Source organism: Balaenoptera borealis, assembly GCF_965194805.1.
Source record: "Balaenoptera borealis genome assembly, chromosome: 8".
In the NCBI taxonomy this organism is placed as follows: domain Eukaryota; kingdom Metazoa; phylum Chordata; class Mammalia; order Artiodactyla; family Balaenopteridae; genus Balaenoptera; species Balaenoptera borealis.
The window spans coordinates 57499524-57519912 of record NC_138865.1 but is presented as its reverse complement, the minus strand read 5'-3'; the positions used below and the strand labels follow the sequence as shown (position 1 = coordinate 57519912).

The window sequence follows — 20389 nt, the reverse complement described above, 5'->3', positions numbered from 1 at the left end:
AATAAATATATTTATATAATTCTGTTCTTCAGTGATGAAATGTTACAAGGGTGGAGCAAAGAGTAGCAAGAATGAAAATTTCCAACTCTGATCATTATAATCAATTAGCAATTAAGCTGTAGAGAATTGAGATGGCAGTCTGGCAATCTAATGCTCTCAATAGTCCCACCAGTTGTTCAGAGTGGTGGCAACTAAATATGCTGAGTATCCCTTCTACTATTTGATCTTTCTTACTAAATTGATTTCTTTGAAGGCTTCAGTTACCTGCTAGATTTTCAGAAATCCGCATTCTGATTTTCTGCAAAAACCTCAGACTCACTGAGGTCCCAAACTGAACATGTTATCTAACTCTACCACTCCATATTTTCCCAAACGCTCCTTTCCTTATGTTCCCTGTGTCTGACATAGCTATTCACATCGCAGCCCAACGTAGCACCCTTAACATTTGTTCTACATACTTTCCCTCCACCACCAGTATTTAATCAGTTGCTAAGTCTTAATGTTTCTACCACCACAGGATCTCTTAGACCCAGTCTCTCCTTTCTACCCTTGTGTTCACATTAAGTTTTCCCTGGGTTATTGCAATGGTCTTCCAATGCATTTCCCCACATGTAGATTTTCCCATTCCATCTTGTCTGCCACGTTAGTGCCAGTTATCTTTCCAACACACAGATAAGGTCAGACCATAGCTTGACCCAAAACATATTTTGGCTCTACAGATTCTTCATGAAAGCAAAAATTCTTTATCATTGGCATTGAGGCATATCCTGACTCCATCTGGTTTTTTAGTTCATCTCTCAGTTGGCATAATTAAGGGTTCCCTTTGCTATGCCCATTCATCACTGAATTTACCTGTCTGAGAACTATATAGTAGTCTGACTTATATAATCAATTAGTTGTATATGGATTACCATATTGTGAGTCTGTGAGGTGATATTTTTTATAATTCATTATAATGGTCTCACCTCAATAAAATGCTGGTTTATTTGAATTGAAATTAACTGGAAGAGCACTCCTTCAATGCTGCTTTTCAGTACACACTTGTTATGGCACTTATACTTTGCACAAACCATAGTTCCACCTCAGATTTTCCCACACAAAATTTTCTTAATTCCCATCAAACTATATTTCATGTATTTCTCTAGCAAACACTTAATGAGAATGAATAGTTTATATATTATTATACCAATGTAAAATTTAAAGTAAATACTTTCAGGTAATCCAAATTGCATATTTCTTCTCCTCTTTACTACTCTTCCTAAAAAACCCAAAAACCCAAGACTGAAAATTTTTTCTGACAAAGAAGACCATTCTTTTCAGCATACCACTTAAATAATTTTAAACTTTGTCAGATCTATGGGGCCCCTGACTGTATATCTTTACTCACATAGACCATAAAATGACCAGTATAATGCCTTTTACTCACACAGTGGGTACTCAGTAAATGTTTGATGATAACAATGATATACCAAATTAAAATTAACTGTGCCTGGGCCTAGCAAAAAGTAAGAGTATGTGAGATTTATTTCAGAAATAGAAGTCTAATTTACGTAAATCGTTAAAAAGCTCATTTTCAAAAATATATTTCCTTGAACTCTTACTTCACACCATATATAAAAATTAACTCAAAATGGATCAAAGACCTAAATATAAGAGCTAATATTCTTAATAAAAAACTTAGATATGAATCTTCATGAGCTTGGATTTGACAATGGTTCTTAGATTCGACACTAAAAGCATAAATAAGAAAATTAAAAATAGAGCTCATCAAAATTAAAAACTTTTGTGCATTAAAAAAAAAACCCAGAATGGGAGAAAATATTTATAATTCATATATATGATTAGGGTCTAATATGTAAAGAACTCTTACAACTGAACAACAAAAAGACAACAACCTAATTTTAGAAATGGGAAAAGGACTTGAATAGACACTTCTCCAAAGAAGATATACAAATGACCAACAAACACATGCAAAGATGCTCAACATCATTAGTCAGTAGGGAAATGAAAATCAAAACCACAATGAGATACCACTTTACAACTACTAGGAATGCCATGAAACAAATATTTTTTAAATAAAGGAAAATAGCAAATGTTCATAGCAGCACTATTCAGAATAGCCAAAAGATGGAAACAACCCAAATGCCCATCAGTTGATAAATGGATAAACAAATGTGTTATATCCAGACAATGGAATATTATTCAACCATAAAAATGAATGAAGTACTGATACATGCTATAGCATGGATGTACTTTGAAAACTGTTTGCTAAATAAAGAAGGCAGACACAAAAGGCCACATATTGTATGATTCCATTGATATAAAATGTCCAGAATGGACATGTTCTGTCTCCATAGAGACAGAAAGCAGATAAGTGGTTGACTGGGGCAGGGGGAATAGGAAATGGAGAATGGCTGTTTAATGGGTATGGAATTTACTTTTGGGGTGATGGAAAAGTTCTAGAGCTAAGATGGTGATGATGGTTGCACAACATTGTGAATGTACTTGATGCCACTGAACTGTACACTTTAAAATTGTTAAAGTGGTTAATTTTATGTCCAGTGTTTTGCCACCTGACAAAATGTTTCTTTTAGTTCTTGGGAGGTATGGGATAGGCAGCTAGATTGTTGCTTACACAGAATGGCAGTGTATTGTACTGGAAAGTAGCATGACAGAGAGTCAGAGGAAACTTGGATTCTAGAACAACCTCTGTTATCAACTCAGAAAGCTTTGGGAAATAAATCACACAACCTCCTTGGTCTTGGTTTTTCCTGGCTGTAAAATGAAGGGTCTCAACTAGATGAAATCTAAATTCCCTCTCAGCTCAAAAATTCTTTCACTGAAGTTATACATACTTTTTAGTACTTAGATTCTAACCGTGCTTTATTTTGTTCTTGCTTAATTTACAACAAGAAAGTGAGTGCATGTTTCTAAACTTATAATAACATAATTGTATTTTGAATTTGGTTATATTCAACACCAATAACCCATTTACAAATGTATACCAGTTAAATAAATCTCACAATATAACTTGTAACCAGGTAGCCAAAAAGTCCCCAAAGTAATCTGAAAATATATTAGAGTATCTGTAAGGAGTATTTCCTTTTTTTATGCAAAGTTTTTTTGATATTTAATATGTTAGGAATGTGAACTTTTAACTTGTTAAACTATTGTAACATATTTGAAAATTATAGTAATTTGATTAAAATGTTGCCTATAAGGCAAAAGGTTTAGTTAATAGAATCCATATGTAATTAAAATGCAGAACTAAATGTAATCAGACTCCAGCCACTAGTGCCTTCATATTGATAGTTTTACAATGGCCTCTGGGGTTGAAAGTTTAAATGTTACAGAATGCAACAACACTGCAGAATGCAACCTCAGCTGGCAATTTAGCTGTTTTAAAGACATCCACATGGCTGCTTGATAAGATGTGACTATCACATCCTCGATTTTCATCATTTTAGGGATGTCTTCAGTTGGCAGGTGGTAGAAACACATGACTGGTGTGCTGGTGGAGAACCACACTCTACAGCACTGTTACATAAACAACCCCAGACGAAGGTCCTTGCTATGAGCCAAGCCATGGCCTTTTCTTTTTTTCTTTTTTAATAATAGAGTTGCTTAATTTGGGTGAATTCATTTGAATCATATGAAAGTTATAGACACAACACTATGCACCAAGCCACAAAAGAAGTTTAAAAAATTATTTTCCTGAGCTTAAAAAAAAATTATTTTCTCTGGACAGTTTTAAGAGTCGACATCCTGTGTTAGAGTTCTCTAATCATCACCAGCACAATTTACAGTCAGAACACACAGAGAGCCAGTTTAGACCAGCTCATCTGTTGATCTTGGCAGAGACTCTTCATCTCACTGTGTGCAGCTGCCACTTGAGAGTTGGGGGACTCAGCAGAGAGCTCGAGGAGGGTGGGATGCAAGGCTGGTCAAGGCATGAACACGTAGGCCTGCTTCATTTCAACAGTTGTATGTTGCTTAAAAAAAAATAGTCCTTTTATTTTACTGCCCCCCCCACCTTTTTAACCTGAAATTAAACGAGGACCTCTCATGAGCCACTGCGCTCCAGGCATAAGAAATTGTAATGTCTGGCTTCCAGAAACTGTCCCGTCAAAATGTGCTTCTGATTAGGTGGCTTAATTACAGCTGTGAAAACAATGTTGATTTAGCCCTCAAGATTCCAGGGCATGTCGGCCGTTATTAGCTAACCTTGGACTGAATCCACCATTTTCAAACTCTGTACCACTAAAGTCACCCTGCTTGACAACTTTTTATTTCAGCAGAAAAGTTGCCAGAAGCAAGCAACACATTTTTATGCAAAATATTGTTCGATGCGCAATTTCAACTGCAGCACTATTAGTGGTCATTAAGGAGATGGTTAACTTTGTACTTTATTAAGAACAAGGAAGTTCTGTTTGTAAAAACAGTAAGTTTTGAATAGTATTTTTAAAGGGTTGACTGACATAAGAATTAATTTTAATTCCTTTAATTCAGTTTTATTTCAAGTCCAGCATGTTGGTTTAACCACCCAATTTTATTACACCTAAATTTTCCTGACAGTTTCATTTGCTGTTAGGAAATAAAATTGCAATTTTTTTTTTCAACAGGGGAAATAATGGCTAGTTTTAAAAGCGTTATGTTTGAAACTTCCCTTGCCTCAAGCTGGTTCAGACACAACCTCAGTTTACTTTTGGAAGGAAATGGACCTCATTAAATAGTTTTTGATATTTTAATATAAGTATGTTTTTTCATAGTGAGAAAGCTTATTAGAATCATGTATTCACACCTGCGGGGAAAGTAAAAGTCTTAATAATAAGATGGTTCTAATACTTTGGGATTTTTCAATACAATTGTCACTGATATCATAAATTTTAGAGCTACATATTTAAAGTAGTTCTAGTTCCATTGTATTTTAGATGACTAAAACTCCCCTTACATGCTATGAATGTTTTTTTAAATTTGTCAGTATTTAAAAAGTGGCCATTAAATAGAAAGCAATACCAAAAAAGTAAGGTGGGCAGCTGAACAACAAACATAAAGAGTCATAATTCTCATAATAATTTTGGAGGAAACTTTTGCTTGAAAATGCATGATTTATGCCAAACCGAATACTCAAGAGAGAGCTAAATGATTTCTTTAAAATGAAATCTCCCACATCCAAGACATTAAATCCAACCAAGTGGGTGGTCAAGGCACATCTTTTTCTACTAGTCAGACTCATTGAACAATTAAGGGACTCATTCCAAACCATGTATGGACAAGGAAACTTTTGTTCAAGTTGAGTTAAGAGTTCATGCATAGGTAGTTGATTGTCAGGAATGGATGGGTGAATGAATAGTTGTGTTGGTGATACAGTGTACATGTCTTGAAGGAGAAAGCTGGGCAGCTAATTCAAAGTTGAGTTTAAATTAATAATCCCCAAATAATATCAGTAACATTTTCTAATTGACAGGTGCTATAGAGACATGTTCTATCTATATCTATTCCATTTGTTATTTTATTTAATCTTCATATCAATCTTATGAGAGAAGTAATTATTTCCCCATATTGCAGATAAGGCAGCTCAGTCCCAGAGAGGATAAGTAATTTGCCTAAGATCATACTGTGTGGGATCCATGATGGGAACTACTCTCTGTGTGTCCAAAGCCCATGCTCGAACTAAAGATGGAAGTAGACATTTTTCTTAGAAAATGGAATCCACGTTATGAAGTAGTAGAGAAACATTAAGAATGACCAAGTTTATGTTGAATGTGCCTTTAGGCTGTTAAGAGACAAGAACATTTAAACTTTAATAAAAGTTTTATAGTTTTCTGTGCAAAAATAAGCTAATTTTTTTTCTTTCAGTAAAAAGTGTGTATGAAAAGTGGAAAATTCACTAGGTCTATGGTTAAGGCCTTAGGCCTTTTACCTAGAACAAAGGACCTTCCTCTTTCCTTTTGAAGTTATGTTTTGCACAGAGAATTGAAAGTGTAACCCTTCCATGTTAGACTGGTTTGAAGTTTGGATATATTGCATTTGTTCTTAAGATTCTATGTTAGCTGAGAAATTGGGAAGAAATAGCTGTCTTGGTTTCCCAGAACTTTGGCTTAGGGCATACTTTGATAGAATCTGAATTCAGCTTATTCCTTTGGATGTCCTTTTGTTCTCAGTGTTTGTCTGACACCAACTGGAAAGATACCCTTCCAGAATGTAAGGGCCAGCTAAGGTTACAGCTTTATGTATCTAGTCTCCACCATCTTATTTCTGATGAGTTCTAACTGAAAATATGAATTTGGTTGAAAAAATGTATCATATAGATTGTATACAGTATAGATTATATCTAATTTGATCATGGTAAAGTGATAATCCTCCTGGTGGCTTATGACTTAAATTTTAAAATATTTTATTAAATAACATATTGGCTATTTTATATACATATATATATATATATATATATATATATACACACACACACACACACACATATGTATTCCCTATCCGTTTTTGGCTTTTTTTGATAGTATAACCATTTTTCTGGCGAAAAGAAGGCAGCCTAGGAAGGAGTTTTGAATCTAGATGTATATATGTATATCTATATAGATATCCTATATAGAAATAGGTATTCATTATTTATATATTGTTATATTTTGCCTGTGGAGTAATCTTTGTTTAATATCTTGGTTCATGTACTTATATTTCCTGATTCATATTTATTTGAATATAAAATCTTCCAATTCTTTAAAATAAGCTAAGTGTTCTTCCTAAAGCAGGTAAAAAACCAAGAAATTTGAAGTAAGGTTATTAAAATGATTCAGATTTTATAACCACGTTGTTTCTTCTTTTAATGACACTGATAACCAAAGGCATCAGGTGTGTAGTAATGCTTTTTAGCTATATTTGAAAGAGTTTAAATTGGTCCCTATTTCAGAACTAAGAAAGCTAGATATAGAGGGGTTTATCATTTATTAGAAACAGCCATTTAGTAAGTCTCGGTCATATTTATCCCTGTTTCATATGGGTACCTCAGGGTGGGAGTGGGGAAGCCTAGAGAACAGATTTCTCACTCCCACCCCTATTCTAAGCAGGGTAACTTTACTTTTAGCTTATTTAGAAATTAAATTTCTGAGTAAGATTTAATTTAACAAAAGACTTCTGCATTAAAAAAGTTTGAGAGTCCCTGTCATATCAAGAAGACAGGAACAACAAATATTTTTGCTTTACTTTAGGCATAAACTTTTTAAGGAACAACTGTTATAAGATCTTGATTGCTGATGCTGATTTTTTTCATTAAATATATAACTTTGTATCATTTGTTTTGGGGAGAATAGTGAGTTACATATTTTGGGTAAAAGCATATAGTTAACCTTTAAAGAAATAAAATCCTGTGTTAGCACATGTTAACGTGTGTTTTTCAGTCTGCATCTTATACTTGACTTTAGTAAACTTAATAAAGACTCTTCAGAGTACCACACTGAAGCATGGCTTTCCTATATGCAGTCTTTGATCTACCTGTAGATCTCAACACCTTATCCAGTTAAGCTCTAAGTCAGTTATGGTCATTTCTCTTTTTCAATGACTGAAGGAAATTTACAAGGGAACAGAAGTGCAAAGGTAGCTGATTTCACGCCTCGACTTCTTTTTGGTAGGGACATTCACAGAATTTCCTTATTGGGAGTAAGGGGAGGACCCTTTACATAAAGCCAACCTTGCAGACTGAATTTGGGAGCCAACAAAGATGTAAAAGTTGGCCAGTCTATCAAACATTTCACTGATCTTCCCTCTCTGTCTTTCTCATCACAACTCACATGTACTCACTGCTCTACCTCTTCAGCATATCTACCTGCGATTTTTGAGGTGTAGAGGATTTGAAGGGATGTGCTCCTAGTTCAGTGCTGTGGAAACACACTGGACTGAGGAGTCAGGAGTTAGGAACTTACTCCTGGCACTGCCATACTGGCTGTATGGTCCTGGGCGAGTAACCTCTCTGGGAGTTCCCACAATTGTAAAGGAGGAGATTTGACCAGATGATCTCTAGGGTGCCTTCTAGTACTAAACAAATGTTTTTCTCTTTCACTTTATTAATTCTGTCACAACCTTCCGTCCTTCTTCGTAACATTCCAAAGCATGTAGGTACAAATTAAAGGCTGTCCTCTCATGGGTTTTTGTCACTTCTATGTTACCTCACCCATCTGGCAGGTTTTTCAGACGATTCAGGTCATTCATGATGATAATGGCATCTGTTTCAGTTTCTGTTTTTTACATTAATAAATAAAACGAGTATTTAAATATTTTCACCTTTGTTATGGAATATTGATAGCCCCTGAATGCATATAAAATTAGAATGTTAGCTAGTGGAACTCACAGGTAGTACTCCTGATTTGACCCTTGGTTAATTTATTACTTAGGTTGAGCAATTCTGGAATACCATTGTGATTTTAACCATTTTTATAGGTTAAATTTTTATTCTTGTTCTTATTTAATTTGCACCCATAGGGTAATACTGGATAAGATAGGAGGCATAAGGAACACTGATGTTGAAATATAATGGTAGTAAGGAATCAAAAAAGAAAAATCGTTATGGAAATTTATTTCAGATGATCTTCACCAGAGCCGTAAGTTCCATTCATTGGATCAAAATTCTTATACCAACATTTTGGTATCTTTAGTGTTTCAAATCCAGTATTAAAAATAGAAAATTGTGAAATTTTATTCAAATTGGCTGCTCATTTATTGAAAAGACCCAGAATGTGTAGCTTGAAAAACATCCTAGACAATAAGCAGCAGCCCGAAACCCTCTTTTAACTAGTGATTTAGAAACAAAATATTCAAATATTACGTAAAATACGCCAATTCATTTTTAATCACAAAATGCAAAGACCTAATATAAGGTTATCAATTATGGCATTTGTAGCATTACCGATCTATTAGTTGTGTTTTTTTTAAACTTAAATTAGTTTGTTTTTTACTTAAATTAGTAAACATTAGTTTCAGGTTGTCTCTCTCACAAGCGTTGATATATGCTGATTCCTTTGTTCGTAATGTTATTTTCTACCTTGTGCCTAGTTGATTTTTCCCCAAGTTTTAAATTCCAAGTCTCCCCCCAAACACCCTATTATACTATTATAACATTAATTATACCATATTGTAATTGATTGTTAATTGACTAACCCCATTAGACTAGAAGTGCCTTGTGAATAGGAGATTGTTCTATTCCTAGATATTAGCACAATATCTGGAACATAGAAATTGTTTGCTAAAAGTTCCATCACAAATTCCAAATTATGTAGACCAGCTTAAAGTTTACCAGCCTGTTCAGTAGTTCAGTTATCAAAAAGCCAAGCTTGTGGTTGTGTTTGGTCCTCTGACTCTGTGGGTTCAGAGATTCTTTATTATTAAGATCATTTGTTATGTCAACTTACTATTGAAAATGTTGTTTCTATGGTCTCCCCAGCCCCCTTTCTTAAGGGAAGAAAAATGGGAAAGGAAAGAAATTTCTCATATGTGGTTGTATTTGAACTGTTCACCTGAGATCAGGGATTGTGTCTTTGTTTCTATCTTATTCAGTCCCTAGCATACTATTGAAGTATAATAAATAAGTAATAATGGTGATGGTAAGGGATATTCTAGTTGACCATCTTGTAGGCCTTAAAAATAATACAAAGAATAAAAGAACTGTTCTTTTAAGGTCTAAGTTCAAGTAAAGAGAGTGCTTAGGATACATGTTTTAGTTTAGTAGAAATCATAATTTTGCAACAAATAATCCTTATGTGTTAACATTCCATATCCCTAAGGGAAAAAAAAACTATTTTTCTTTTTTTTTAATTTATTTTATTTATTTATTTATTGGCTGCATTGGGTCTTCGTTGCTGCGCACGGGCTTTCTCTAGTTGTGGTGAGCAGGGGCTACTCTTCATTGCAGTGAGCATGCTTCTCATTGTGGTGGCTTCTCATTGTGGAGCCAGGGCTCTAGGCGCGTGGACTTCAGTAGTTGTGGCACGTGGGCTCAGTAGTTGTGGCTTGCGGGCTCTAGAGCACAGGCTCAGTAGTTGTGGTGCACGGGCTTAGTTGCTCCACGGCATGTGGGATCTTCCCGGACCAGGGCTCGAACCCGTGTCCCCTGCATTGGCAGGCAGATTCTTAACCACTGCACCCCCAGTGAAGTCCTATTTATGTTTCTTTACCATAAGAAATATACCATAAGAAAGATATAGGGTATTCTAGAAATTTTATTTTATTTTATTTATTTTTTTATATTAACTTGTTCTTTGCTTTATTTATGGATAGAAATCTTAAACTCTGATAAAGAGCTCCTACAACATTAGTAGCAATGTAGAACAGCAAATTAAAAAAAGAAAGAAAGAAAAAAAAAACAGTTTGAGAATCTGGTGGTAGGAATGTCAGCCCACTAGAGAATAGCCCTGAACCCTGAGCTGTAGCTGCTGAACCCAGACCAAACTGAGTAAGGAGACAGATCCTGAGTTAAACTGCTGGCTGTCTTGTCAGCTCTGTTTGATGTCAGTGTTCCCTTTGAAGATTTCCTGTTTTCTATCAGGTTCATGGCAACATAATAATGATCCAGTAGTACACACGTGTTTCTCAGCATTGTCAACAGCTTTGTCACTGTTGTCATTGATGCATTTAATTCAGTGACCCTAGAATTGGCATGATGGCAGTTGGGCATTAGTTTAAGGACAAGAGGAGCAGAAGTCAGACGCAAACACTTACTGATGAATTCAGAACCTCTGAGATGCATATGGAGTACATCATATAGAGGATGATAAGAACTTGTGCTTGCTTTTATTTCTATAAATGGTGAGAACACTATATGTTTTAAAAAACAGGCTCATTCATATGAAATCATAACAAGCATGTAATAACAATGAGTTAATATTTATTAAATGAATAAATCCCATCTTAAAAAATCATATATTTATTTTGGGATCATATAGGAGAATTGAGATATATCCCACCAATTACTTATGATGGAATTTTTTATGCAGTTGGGGTTATGAATTTATTTTCAAGTTATCAGGCTGTACTATTCCCACTTCAGCTCCTTCCAAGGTTCCAGCCTGATCCAGGGACTGTCGTTGGTTTGGAAAAATCTTGGGAGCACTGGTAAACTTTTTCCTTTAGTGATTCTTAACAATTCAGGAAAAGAGATAGAAAAGGGTCAGGTCCCAAGAATCAACTTAATACCTTCAAGGAGTACGTCAAATCACTGCTGCTCTTTCAAACCAGACATGTACATCTAGAACTAGATCAAGATCAAAGCCTGCAGGCCTACGTACATTTTTGATTTTGCTAAGCTTGGGGTCTGGAAGTCAGGTATTGTGTTTAATCATCCTTATATCCTTAGTCCCCACATTGTGCCTGACTCATTACTAAGTGACCAACAAAAGTTTGTTGCATCAGTCAATGATCTTTATTCCTTTTTGAAGAGTTCTGAATTCTTTTAGAGCTCTTTCTCTTCCCATATTTTATGTAAGAAAGATAGTTGTATCTGCATATGGATTTTTGAATACAAAAAGGCATAATGAAGAGTCACTGATTTGATGGAATATATAATCTAGTTGGTGAGTCAGGACAGACTCACATAAAGCAATAAGATGATGAATATTCGTAGAGTTTGAAGAGTTAGATTCATTTGGACTGGGGTGGCTAGGATGTTCTTGAGAATTTGTATTTGAGCTTGATTTTGAAGGAATGATAGGGATGAATAAGGAATTCCGGACAGGAAGAAGTGTGTGAGCAGAAACAGGATGCTGTTGAGCTATATGCAATCAAGGTCAAGCTATGAGTTGGCTTTTTTCCCCATAATGATGACAATTTTGTTTCTGCAATTCTTTACAGTTTTCAAAATATACCTGTGTATACAACCTTATAACTATTTGTGATAAAGGTATTATTTATGAGATTCAGAAAGGTTGTGTGATTTGTGCAGCATCAGCCAGCTAGTAAGCCAAAGAACTGAGACCGCTGGCTCTTTGTAAACCACTGTGGCCAGTACTTTTCTTTTTTTTTTACTTATATTTTTTCCCTTTTTTTTTTTTTTTAAACATCTTTATTGAAGTATAATTGCTTTACAATGGTGTGTTAGTTTCTGCTTTATAACAAAGTGAATCAGTTATACATATACATATGTTCCCATATCTCTTCCCTCTTGCATCTCCCTCCCTCCCACCCTCCCTGTCCCACCCCTCTAGGTGGTCACAAAGCACCGAGCTGATCTCCCTGTGCTATGTGGCTGCTTCCCACTAGCTATCTATTTTACATTTGGTAGCGTATATATATCCATGACACTCTCTCACCCTATCACATCTCACCCCTCCCCCTCCCCATATCCTCAAGTCCATTCTTTAATAGGTCTGTGTCTTTATTCCCATCTTGCCACTAGGTTCTTCATGACCTTTTTTTTTTTTTTTCCTTAGATTCCATATATATGTGTTAGCATACTGTATTTGTTTTTCTCTTTCTGACTTACTTCACTCTGTATGACAGACTCTGACTCCATCCACCTCATTACAAATACCTCCATTTCATTTCTTTTTATGGCTGAGTAATATTCCATTGTATATATGTGCCACATCTTCTTTATCCATTCATCCGATGATGGACACTTAGGTTGCTTCCATGTCCTGGCTATTGTAAATAGAGCTGCAATGAACATTTTGGTACATGACTCTTTTTGAATTATGGTTTTCTCAGGGTATATGCCCAGTAGTGGGATTGCTGGGTCGTATGGTAGTTCTATTTTTAGTTTATTAAGGAACCTCCATACTGTTCTCCATAGTGGCTGTATCAATTTACATTCCCACCAACAGTGCAAGAGTGTTCCCTTTTCTCCACACCCTCTCCAGCATTTATTGTTTGTAGATTTTTTGATGATGGCCATTCTGACTGGTGTGAGATGATACCTCATTGTAGTTTTGATTTGCATTTCTCTAATGATTAATGATGTTGAGCATTCTTTCATGTGTCTGTTGGCCATCTGTATATCTTCTTTGGAGAAATGTCTATTTAGGTCTTCTGCTCATTTTTGGATTGGGTTGTTTGTTTTTTTGTTATTGAGCTGCATGAGCTGCTTGTAAATCTTGGAGATTAATCCTTTGTCAGTTGCTTCATTTGCAAATATTTTCTCCCATTCTGAGGGTTGTCTTTAGGTCTTGTTTATGGTTTCCTTTGCTGTGCAAAAGCTTTTAAGTTTCATTAGGTCCCATTTGTTTATTTGTGTTTTTATTTCCATTTCTCTAGGAGCTGGGTCAAAAAGGATCTTGCTGTGATTTATGTCATAGGGTGTTCTGCCTATGTTTTCCTCTAAGAGTTTGATAGTGTCTGGCTTTACACTTAGGTCTTTAATCCATTTTGAGTTTATTTTTGTGTATGGTGTCAGGGAGTGTTCTAATTTCATACTTTTACATGTACCTGTCCAATTTTCCCAGCACCACTTATTGAAGAGGCTGTCTTTTCTCCACTGTATATGCTTGCCTCCTTTATCAAAGATAAGGTGACCATATGTGCGTGGGTTTATCTCTGGGCTGTCTATCCTGTTCCATTGATCTATATTTCTGTTTTTGTGCCAGTACCAAACTGTCTTGATTACTGTAACTTTGTAATATAGTCTGAAGTCAGGGAGCCTGATTCCTCCAGCTCCATTTTTCGTTCTCAAGATTGCTTTGGCTATTCGGGGTCTTTTGTGTCTCCATATAAATTGCGAAATTTTTTGTTCTAGTTCTGTGAAAAATGCCAGTGGTAGTTTGATAGGGATTGCATTGAATCTGTAGATTGCTTTGGGTAGTAGAGTCATTTTCACAATGTTGATTCTTCCAATCCAAGAACATGGTATATCTCTCCATCTATTTGTATCATCTTTAATTTCTTTCAGTGTCCTATAATTTTCTGCATACAGGTCTTTTGTCTCCTTAGGTAGGTTTATTCCTACATATTTTATTCTTTTTGTTGCAATGGTAAACGGGAGTGTTTTCTTAATTTCACTTTCAGATTTTTCATCATTAGTATATAGGAATGCAAGAGATTTCTGTGCATTAACTTTGTATCCTGCTACTTTACCAAATTCATTGATTAGCTCTAGTAGTTTTCTGGTGGCAGTTTTAGGATTCTCTATGTATAGTATCATGTCATCTGCAAACAGTGACAGCTTTACTTCTTCTTTTCCGATTTGGATTCCTTTTATTTCTTTTTCTTCTCTGATCGCTGTGGCTAACACTTCCAAAACTATGTTGAATAATAGTGGTGAGAGTGGGCAACCTTGTCTTGTTCCTGATCTTCGTGGACATGGTTTCAGTTTTTCACCATTGAGGACAATGTTGGCTGTGGGTTTGTCATATATGGCCTTTATTATGTTGAGGAAAGTTCCCTCTATGCCTACTTTCTGCAGGGCTTTTATCATAAATGGGTGTTGAATTTTGTCGCAAGCTTTCTCTGCATCTATTGAGATGATCATATGGTTTTTCTCCTTCTATTTGTTAATATGGTGTATCACATTGATTGATTTGCGTATATTGAAGAATCCTTGCATTCCTGGAATAAACCCCACTTGATCATGGTGTATAATCCTTTTAATGTGCTGTTGGATTCTGTTTGCTAGTATTTTGTTGAGGATTTTTGCATCTATGTTCATCAGTGATATTGGCCTGTAGTTTTCTTTCTTTGTGACATCTTTGTCTGGTTTTGGTATCAGGGTGATGGTGGCCTCGTAGAATGTGTTTGGGAGTGTTCCTCCCTCTGCAATATTTTGGAAGACTTTGAGAAGGATAGGTGTTAGCTCTTCTCTAAATGTTTGATAGAATTCGCCTGTGAAGCCATGTGGTCCTGGGCTTTTGTTTGTTGGAAGATTTTTAATCACAGTTTCAATTTCAGTGCTTGTGATTGGTCTGTTCATATTTTCTATTTCTTCCTGGTTCAGTCTTGGTAGGTTGTGCATTTCTAAGAATCTGTCCATTTCTTCCAGGTTGTCCATTTTATTGGCATAGAGTTGCTTGTAGTAATCTCTCATGATCGTTTGTATTTCTGCAGTGTCAGTGGTTACTTCTCCTTTTTATTTCTAATTCTATTGATTTGAGTCTTCTCCCTTTTTCTCTTGATGAGTCTGGCTAATGGTGTATCAATTTTGTTTATCTTCTCAAAGAACCAGCTTTTAGTTTCATTGATTTTTGCTATTGTTTCCTTCATTTCTTTTTCATTTATTTCTGATCTGATCTTTATGATTTCTTTCCTTCTGCTAGCTTTGGGGTTATTTTGCTCTTCTTTCTCTAATTGCTTTAGGTGCAAGGTTAGGTTGTTTATTCGAGATGTTTCCTGTTTCTTGATATAGGCTTGTATTGCTATAAACTTCCCTCTTAGAACTGCTTTTGCTGCATCCCATAGGTTTTGGGTCGTCGTATCTCCATTGTCATTTGTTTCTAGGTATTTTTTGATTTCCCCTTTGATTTCTTCAGTGATCACTTCGTTATTAAGTAGTGTATTGTGTAGCCTCCATGTGTTTGTATTTTTTACAGATCTTTTCCTGTAATTGATATCTAGTCTCATAGCTTTGTGGTTGGAAAAGATACTTGATACGATTTCAGTTTTCTTAAATTTACCAAGGCTTGATTTGTGACCCAAGATATGATCTATCCTGGAGAATGTTCCATGAGCACTTGAGAAAAATGTGTATTCTGTTGTTTTTGGGTGGAATGTCCTATAAATATCAATTAAGTCCATCTTGTTTAACGTATCATTTAAAGCTTGTGTTTCCTTATTTATTTTCATTTTAGATGATCTGTCCATTGGTGAAAGTGGGGTTTTTAAGTCCCCTACTATGATTGTGTTACTGTCGATTTCCCCTTTTATGACTGTTAGCATTTGCCTTATGTATTGAGGTGCTCCTATGTTGGGTGCATAAATATTTACAATTGTTATACTTTCCTCTTGGATCGATCCCTTGATCATTATATAGTGTCCTTCTTTGTCTCTTGTAATAGTCTTTATTTTAAAGTCTATTTTGTCTGATATGAGAATTGCTACTCCAGCTTTCTTTTGATTTCCATTTGCATGGAATATCTTTTTCCATCCCCTCACTTTCAGTCTGTATGTGTCTCTAGGTCTGAAGTGGGTCTCTTGTAGACAGCATATATATGGGTCTTGTTTTTTTATCCATTCAGCCAGTCTGTGTCTTTTGGTGGGAACATTTAATCCATTTACATTTAAGGTAATTATCGATATGTATATTCCTATTCCCATTTTCTTAAATATTTTGTGTTTGTTATTGTAGGTGTTTTCCTTCTCTTGTGTTTCTTGCCTAGAGAAGTTCCTTTAGCATTTGTTGTAAAGCTGGTTTGGTGGTGCTGAACTCTCTCAGCTTTTGCTTGTCTGTAAAGGTTTTAATTTCTCCATCTAATCTGAATGAGATCCTTGCTGGGTAGAGTAACCTTGGTTGTAGGTTTTTCTCCTTCATGACTTTAAGTATATCCTGCCACTCCCTTCTGGCTTGCAGAGTTTCTGCTGAAAGATCAGCTGTTAACCTTATGGGGATTCCCTTGTGTGTTATTTGTTGTTTTTCCCTTGCTGCTTTTAATATGTTTTCTTTATATTTAATTTTTGACAGTTTGATTAATATGTGTCTTGGCGTGTTTCTCCTTGGATTTATCCTGTATGGGACTCTCTGTGCTTCCAGGACTTGATTAACTGTTTCCTTTCCCATATTAGGGAAGTTTTCAACTATAATCTCTTCAAATATTTTCTCAGTCCCTTTCTTTTTCTCTTCTTCTTCTGGGACCCCTGTAATTCGAATGTTGGTGCATTTAATGTTGTCCCAGAGGTCTCTGAGACTGTCCTTGGTGCTTTTCATTCTTTTTTCTTTATCCTGCTCTGCAGTAGTTATTTCCACCATTTTATCTTCGAGGTCACTTATCCGTTCTTCTGCCTCAGTTATTCTGCTATTGATCCCATCTAGAGTATTTTAAATTTCATTTATTGTGTTGTTCATCGTTGCTTGGTTCCTCTTTTGTTCTTCTACGTCCTTGTTAAATGTTTCTTGCATTTTGTCTATTCTATTTCCAAGATTTTGGATCATCCTTACTATCATTATTTTGAATTCTTTTTCAGGTAGGCTACCCTATTTCCTCTTCATTTCTTAGGTCTGGTGTGTTTTGACCCTGCTCCTTCATCTGCTGTGTGTTTTTCTGTCGTCTCATTTTGCTTATCTTACTGTGTTTGGGGTCTCCTTTTCACTGGCTGCAGGTTCGTAGTTCCCGTTGTTTTTGGTATCTGTCCCCAGTGGCTAAGGTTGGTTCAGTGGGTTGTGTAGGCTTCCTGGTGGAGGGAACTAGTGCCTGTGTTCTGGTGGATGAGGCTGGATCTTGTCTTTTTGGTGGGCACGTCCACGTCTGGTGGTGTATTTTGGGGTGTCTGTGGCCTTATTATGATTTTAGGCAGCCTCTCTGCTAATGGATGGGGCTGTGTTCCTGTCTTGCTAGTTGTTTGGCATAGGGTGTCCAGCACTGTAGCTTTCTGGTCGTTGAGTGAAGCTGGGTCTTGATGTTGAGATGGAGATCTCTGAGAGATTTTTGCCATTTGGTATTACGTGCAGCTGCGAGGTCTCTTGTGGACCAGTGTCCTGAAGTTGGCTCTCCCACCTCAGAGGCACACCCCTGATGCCTGGCTGGAGCACCAAGAGCCTTTCATCCACATGGCTCAGAATAAAAGGGAGAAAAAAATAGAAAGAAAGAAAGAAAGAGGATAAAATAAAATAAAATAAAGCTCTTATAATAAAAAATAAGAAAAAAATTATTAAGAGTAAATGTATTCAGAAAAAAAATTTTTTTTAATTTTAAAAAATAGATTTATTAATTTTTTATAATAAAAAATATGAAAACAATTATTAAGAAAAAAATTTATTAAGAAGAAAAAAAATAATTTTTTAAAATAAAAAATATGAAAAAACTTATTAAAAATTTTTTTAATTTCTAAAAAATAGAAAATAAGGAAAAAATTATTAAGAAAACATTTATTAGGAAAAACAATTTTTTAAGTTAAAAAAAAAAACAAACAAAAAAAACGGACGTACCTAACCCTAGGACTAATGGTGAAAGCAAAGCTATACAGACAAAATCTCACCCAGAAGCGTACACATATACACTCACAAAAAAAGGAAAAGGGGAAAAATTAATATATCCTGCTCCCAAAGTCCAGCTCTTGAATTTGGGATGATTCGTTGTCTATTCAGGTATTCAGCAGATGCAGGCACATCAAGATGTTTATGGAGCTTTAATCCGCTGCTTCTGAGGCTGCTGGGAGAGATTTCCCTTTCTCTTCTTTGTTCGTACAGCTCCCGGGGTTCAGCTTTGGATTTGGACCCGCCTCTGCATGTAGGTCGCCTGAGGGCGTCTGTTCCCCGCCAAGACAGAACAGGGTTAAAGGAGCAGCTGCTTCGGGGGCTCTGGCTCACTCAGGCGGGGGGAGGGAGCGGTACGGAGGAGGCGGGGCGAGCTTGCGGCGGCAGAGGCGTCGTGACGTTGCAGCAGCCTGAGGCGTGCCGTGCGTTCTCCCAGGGAAGTTGTCCCTGGATCATGGGACCCTGGCAGTAGCGAGCTGCACCGGCTCCCGGGAGGGGCTGTGTGGAGAGTGACCTGTGCTCGCACACAGGCTTCTTGGTGGCGGCAGCAGCAGCCTTAGCGTCTCCTGCCTGTCTCTGGGGTCCGCGCTGTTAGCCGCGGCTCGCGCCCTTCTCTGGAGTTCGTTTAGGCGGCACTCTGAATCCCCTCTCCTTGCACGCCGCGAAACAAAGAGGCAAGAAAAAGTCTCTTGCCTCTTCGGCAGCTGCAGACTTTTTCTCGGGCTCTCTCCCGGCTAGCTGTGGTGCGCTAACCCCTTCAGGCTGTGTTCACGCCGCCAGCCCCAGTCCTCTCCCTGCGATCCAACCGAAGCCCGAGCCTCAGCTCCCAGGCCCCGCCCGCCCCGGCGGGTGAGCAGACAAGCCTCTCGGGCTGGTGAGTGCTGCTCGGCGCCGAGCCTCTGTGCGGGAATCTCTCCGTTTTTCCCTCTGCGCCCCTGTTGCTGTGGAATCCGCGCTGATAGCTGCGGCTCGCGTCTGTCTCTGGAGTTCGTTTAGGCGGCGCTCTGAATCCCCTCTCCTTGCGCGCTGTGAAACAAAGAGGCAAGAAAAAGTCTCTTGCCTCTTCAGCAGCTGCAGACTTTTTCCCGGACTCCCTCCCGGCTAGCACTGAAGCCCGAGCCTCAGCTCCCAGCCCCCGCCCGCCCTGGCGGGTGAGCAGACAAGCCTCTCGGGCTGGTGAGTGCTACTCAGCACCGATCCTCCGTGCGGGAATCTCTCCGCTTTGCCCTCCGCACCCCTGTGGCTGCGCTCTCCTCCGTGGCTCCGAAGCTTCCCCCCTCTGCCACCCACAGTCTCCGCCCACGAAGGGGCTTCCTAGTGTGTGGAAACCTTTCCTCCTTCACAGCTCCCTCCCACTGGTGCAGGTCCCGTCCCTATTCTTTTGTCTCTGTTATTTCTTTTTTCTTTTGCCCTACCCAAGTACGTGGGGATTTTCTTGCCTTTTGGGTGGTCTGACGTCTTCTGCCAGCGTTCAGTGGGTGTTCTGTAGGAGCAGTTCCACGTGTAGATTTATTTCTACTGTATCTGTGGGAAGGAAGGTGATCTCTGCGTCTTACTCTTCCGCCATCTTGCCCCCTTCCCCCAGTACTTTTCTTTTTGGCCTAAATCCTTTTCTTATTGAAGCCCCCTTGTGACCAAGAGAAAGTATCTAACAGGTAAAGGCACAGTCTGTAAATGTGAAACAGAACAGGGCTTATGGATATATATGTGGTTTTCAAGCCAGAGGGTTGATAAAGAGCAGGAAGAGGAGGAGGAGGAGGATTAGCTAACATTTATCCAGTACTTTCCATGTGTGAACCAACATTCTCAGAACTTAATATGTGTTAATTTACTTAATACTTACAACACCCCTGTGGTTATATATTATTTTTTGTACTATTATTATCTCCATATTATACAGCTTACTAGGTGCTGAAGCAAAGATTTGAACACAGACAGTCCAACTCAAGAGCTCATTCACAGTGGCTGGGTTTGGGGGCCCTGGAGTAGGATTATTCAGTTCCTGGCTTCACCTCTTGCTAACCGTGTGAACCTGGTTCACTTAACAGCCTCTTCAAGAGTGCTTCAGTTTCCTCATGTGTAAAAATGAGGATAATAATAGCTTCTCTTTCTAGGCTTCTATGAAGATTAAAAGTAAGGATACCTATAAAGTCCCTGCTATTATGATTAATGCCATTTCTATCATGTTCTAACCGATTGAGCGTAGAATTATAATTTTTACCTGTTCCCAGCGTAGGAAGGAACCACCAAGGCGTCAGAGTAACTCCCCTATTCTAGGCA

General features: G+C 37.4%; 1 protein-coding gene across 25 annotated transcripts in view; it reads left to right on the top strand.

Moving 5' to 3' along the window:
- Nucleotides 1–20389, top strand: part of CCDC171 (coiled-coil domain containing 171) — a 379181-nt gene that overhangs the window by 333675 nt on the left and 25117 nt on the right. The window contains exon 25 of one of the 25 annotated variants that reach the window (XR_014247354.1): nt 8488–8606. The exons of 23 other annotated variants lie outside the window; for them this stretch is intronic. Coding sequence is in view for 1 of the 2 variants with exons in the window: in XM_082401597.1 (XP_082257723.1) it covers nt 8488–8502 (15 nt within the window). In the remaining variant the exon portion in view is untranslated. Of the gene's footprint in view, nt 1–8487; nt 8688–20389 lie in introns of those variants that run through there. One more of the 25 variants, XM_082401597.1, reaches the window with a different exon arrangement.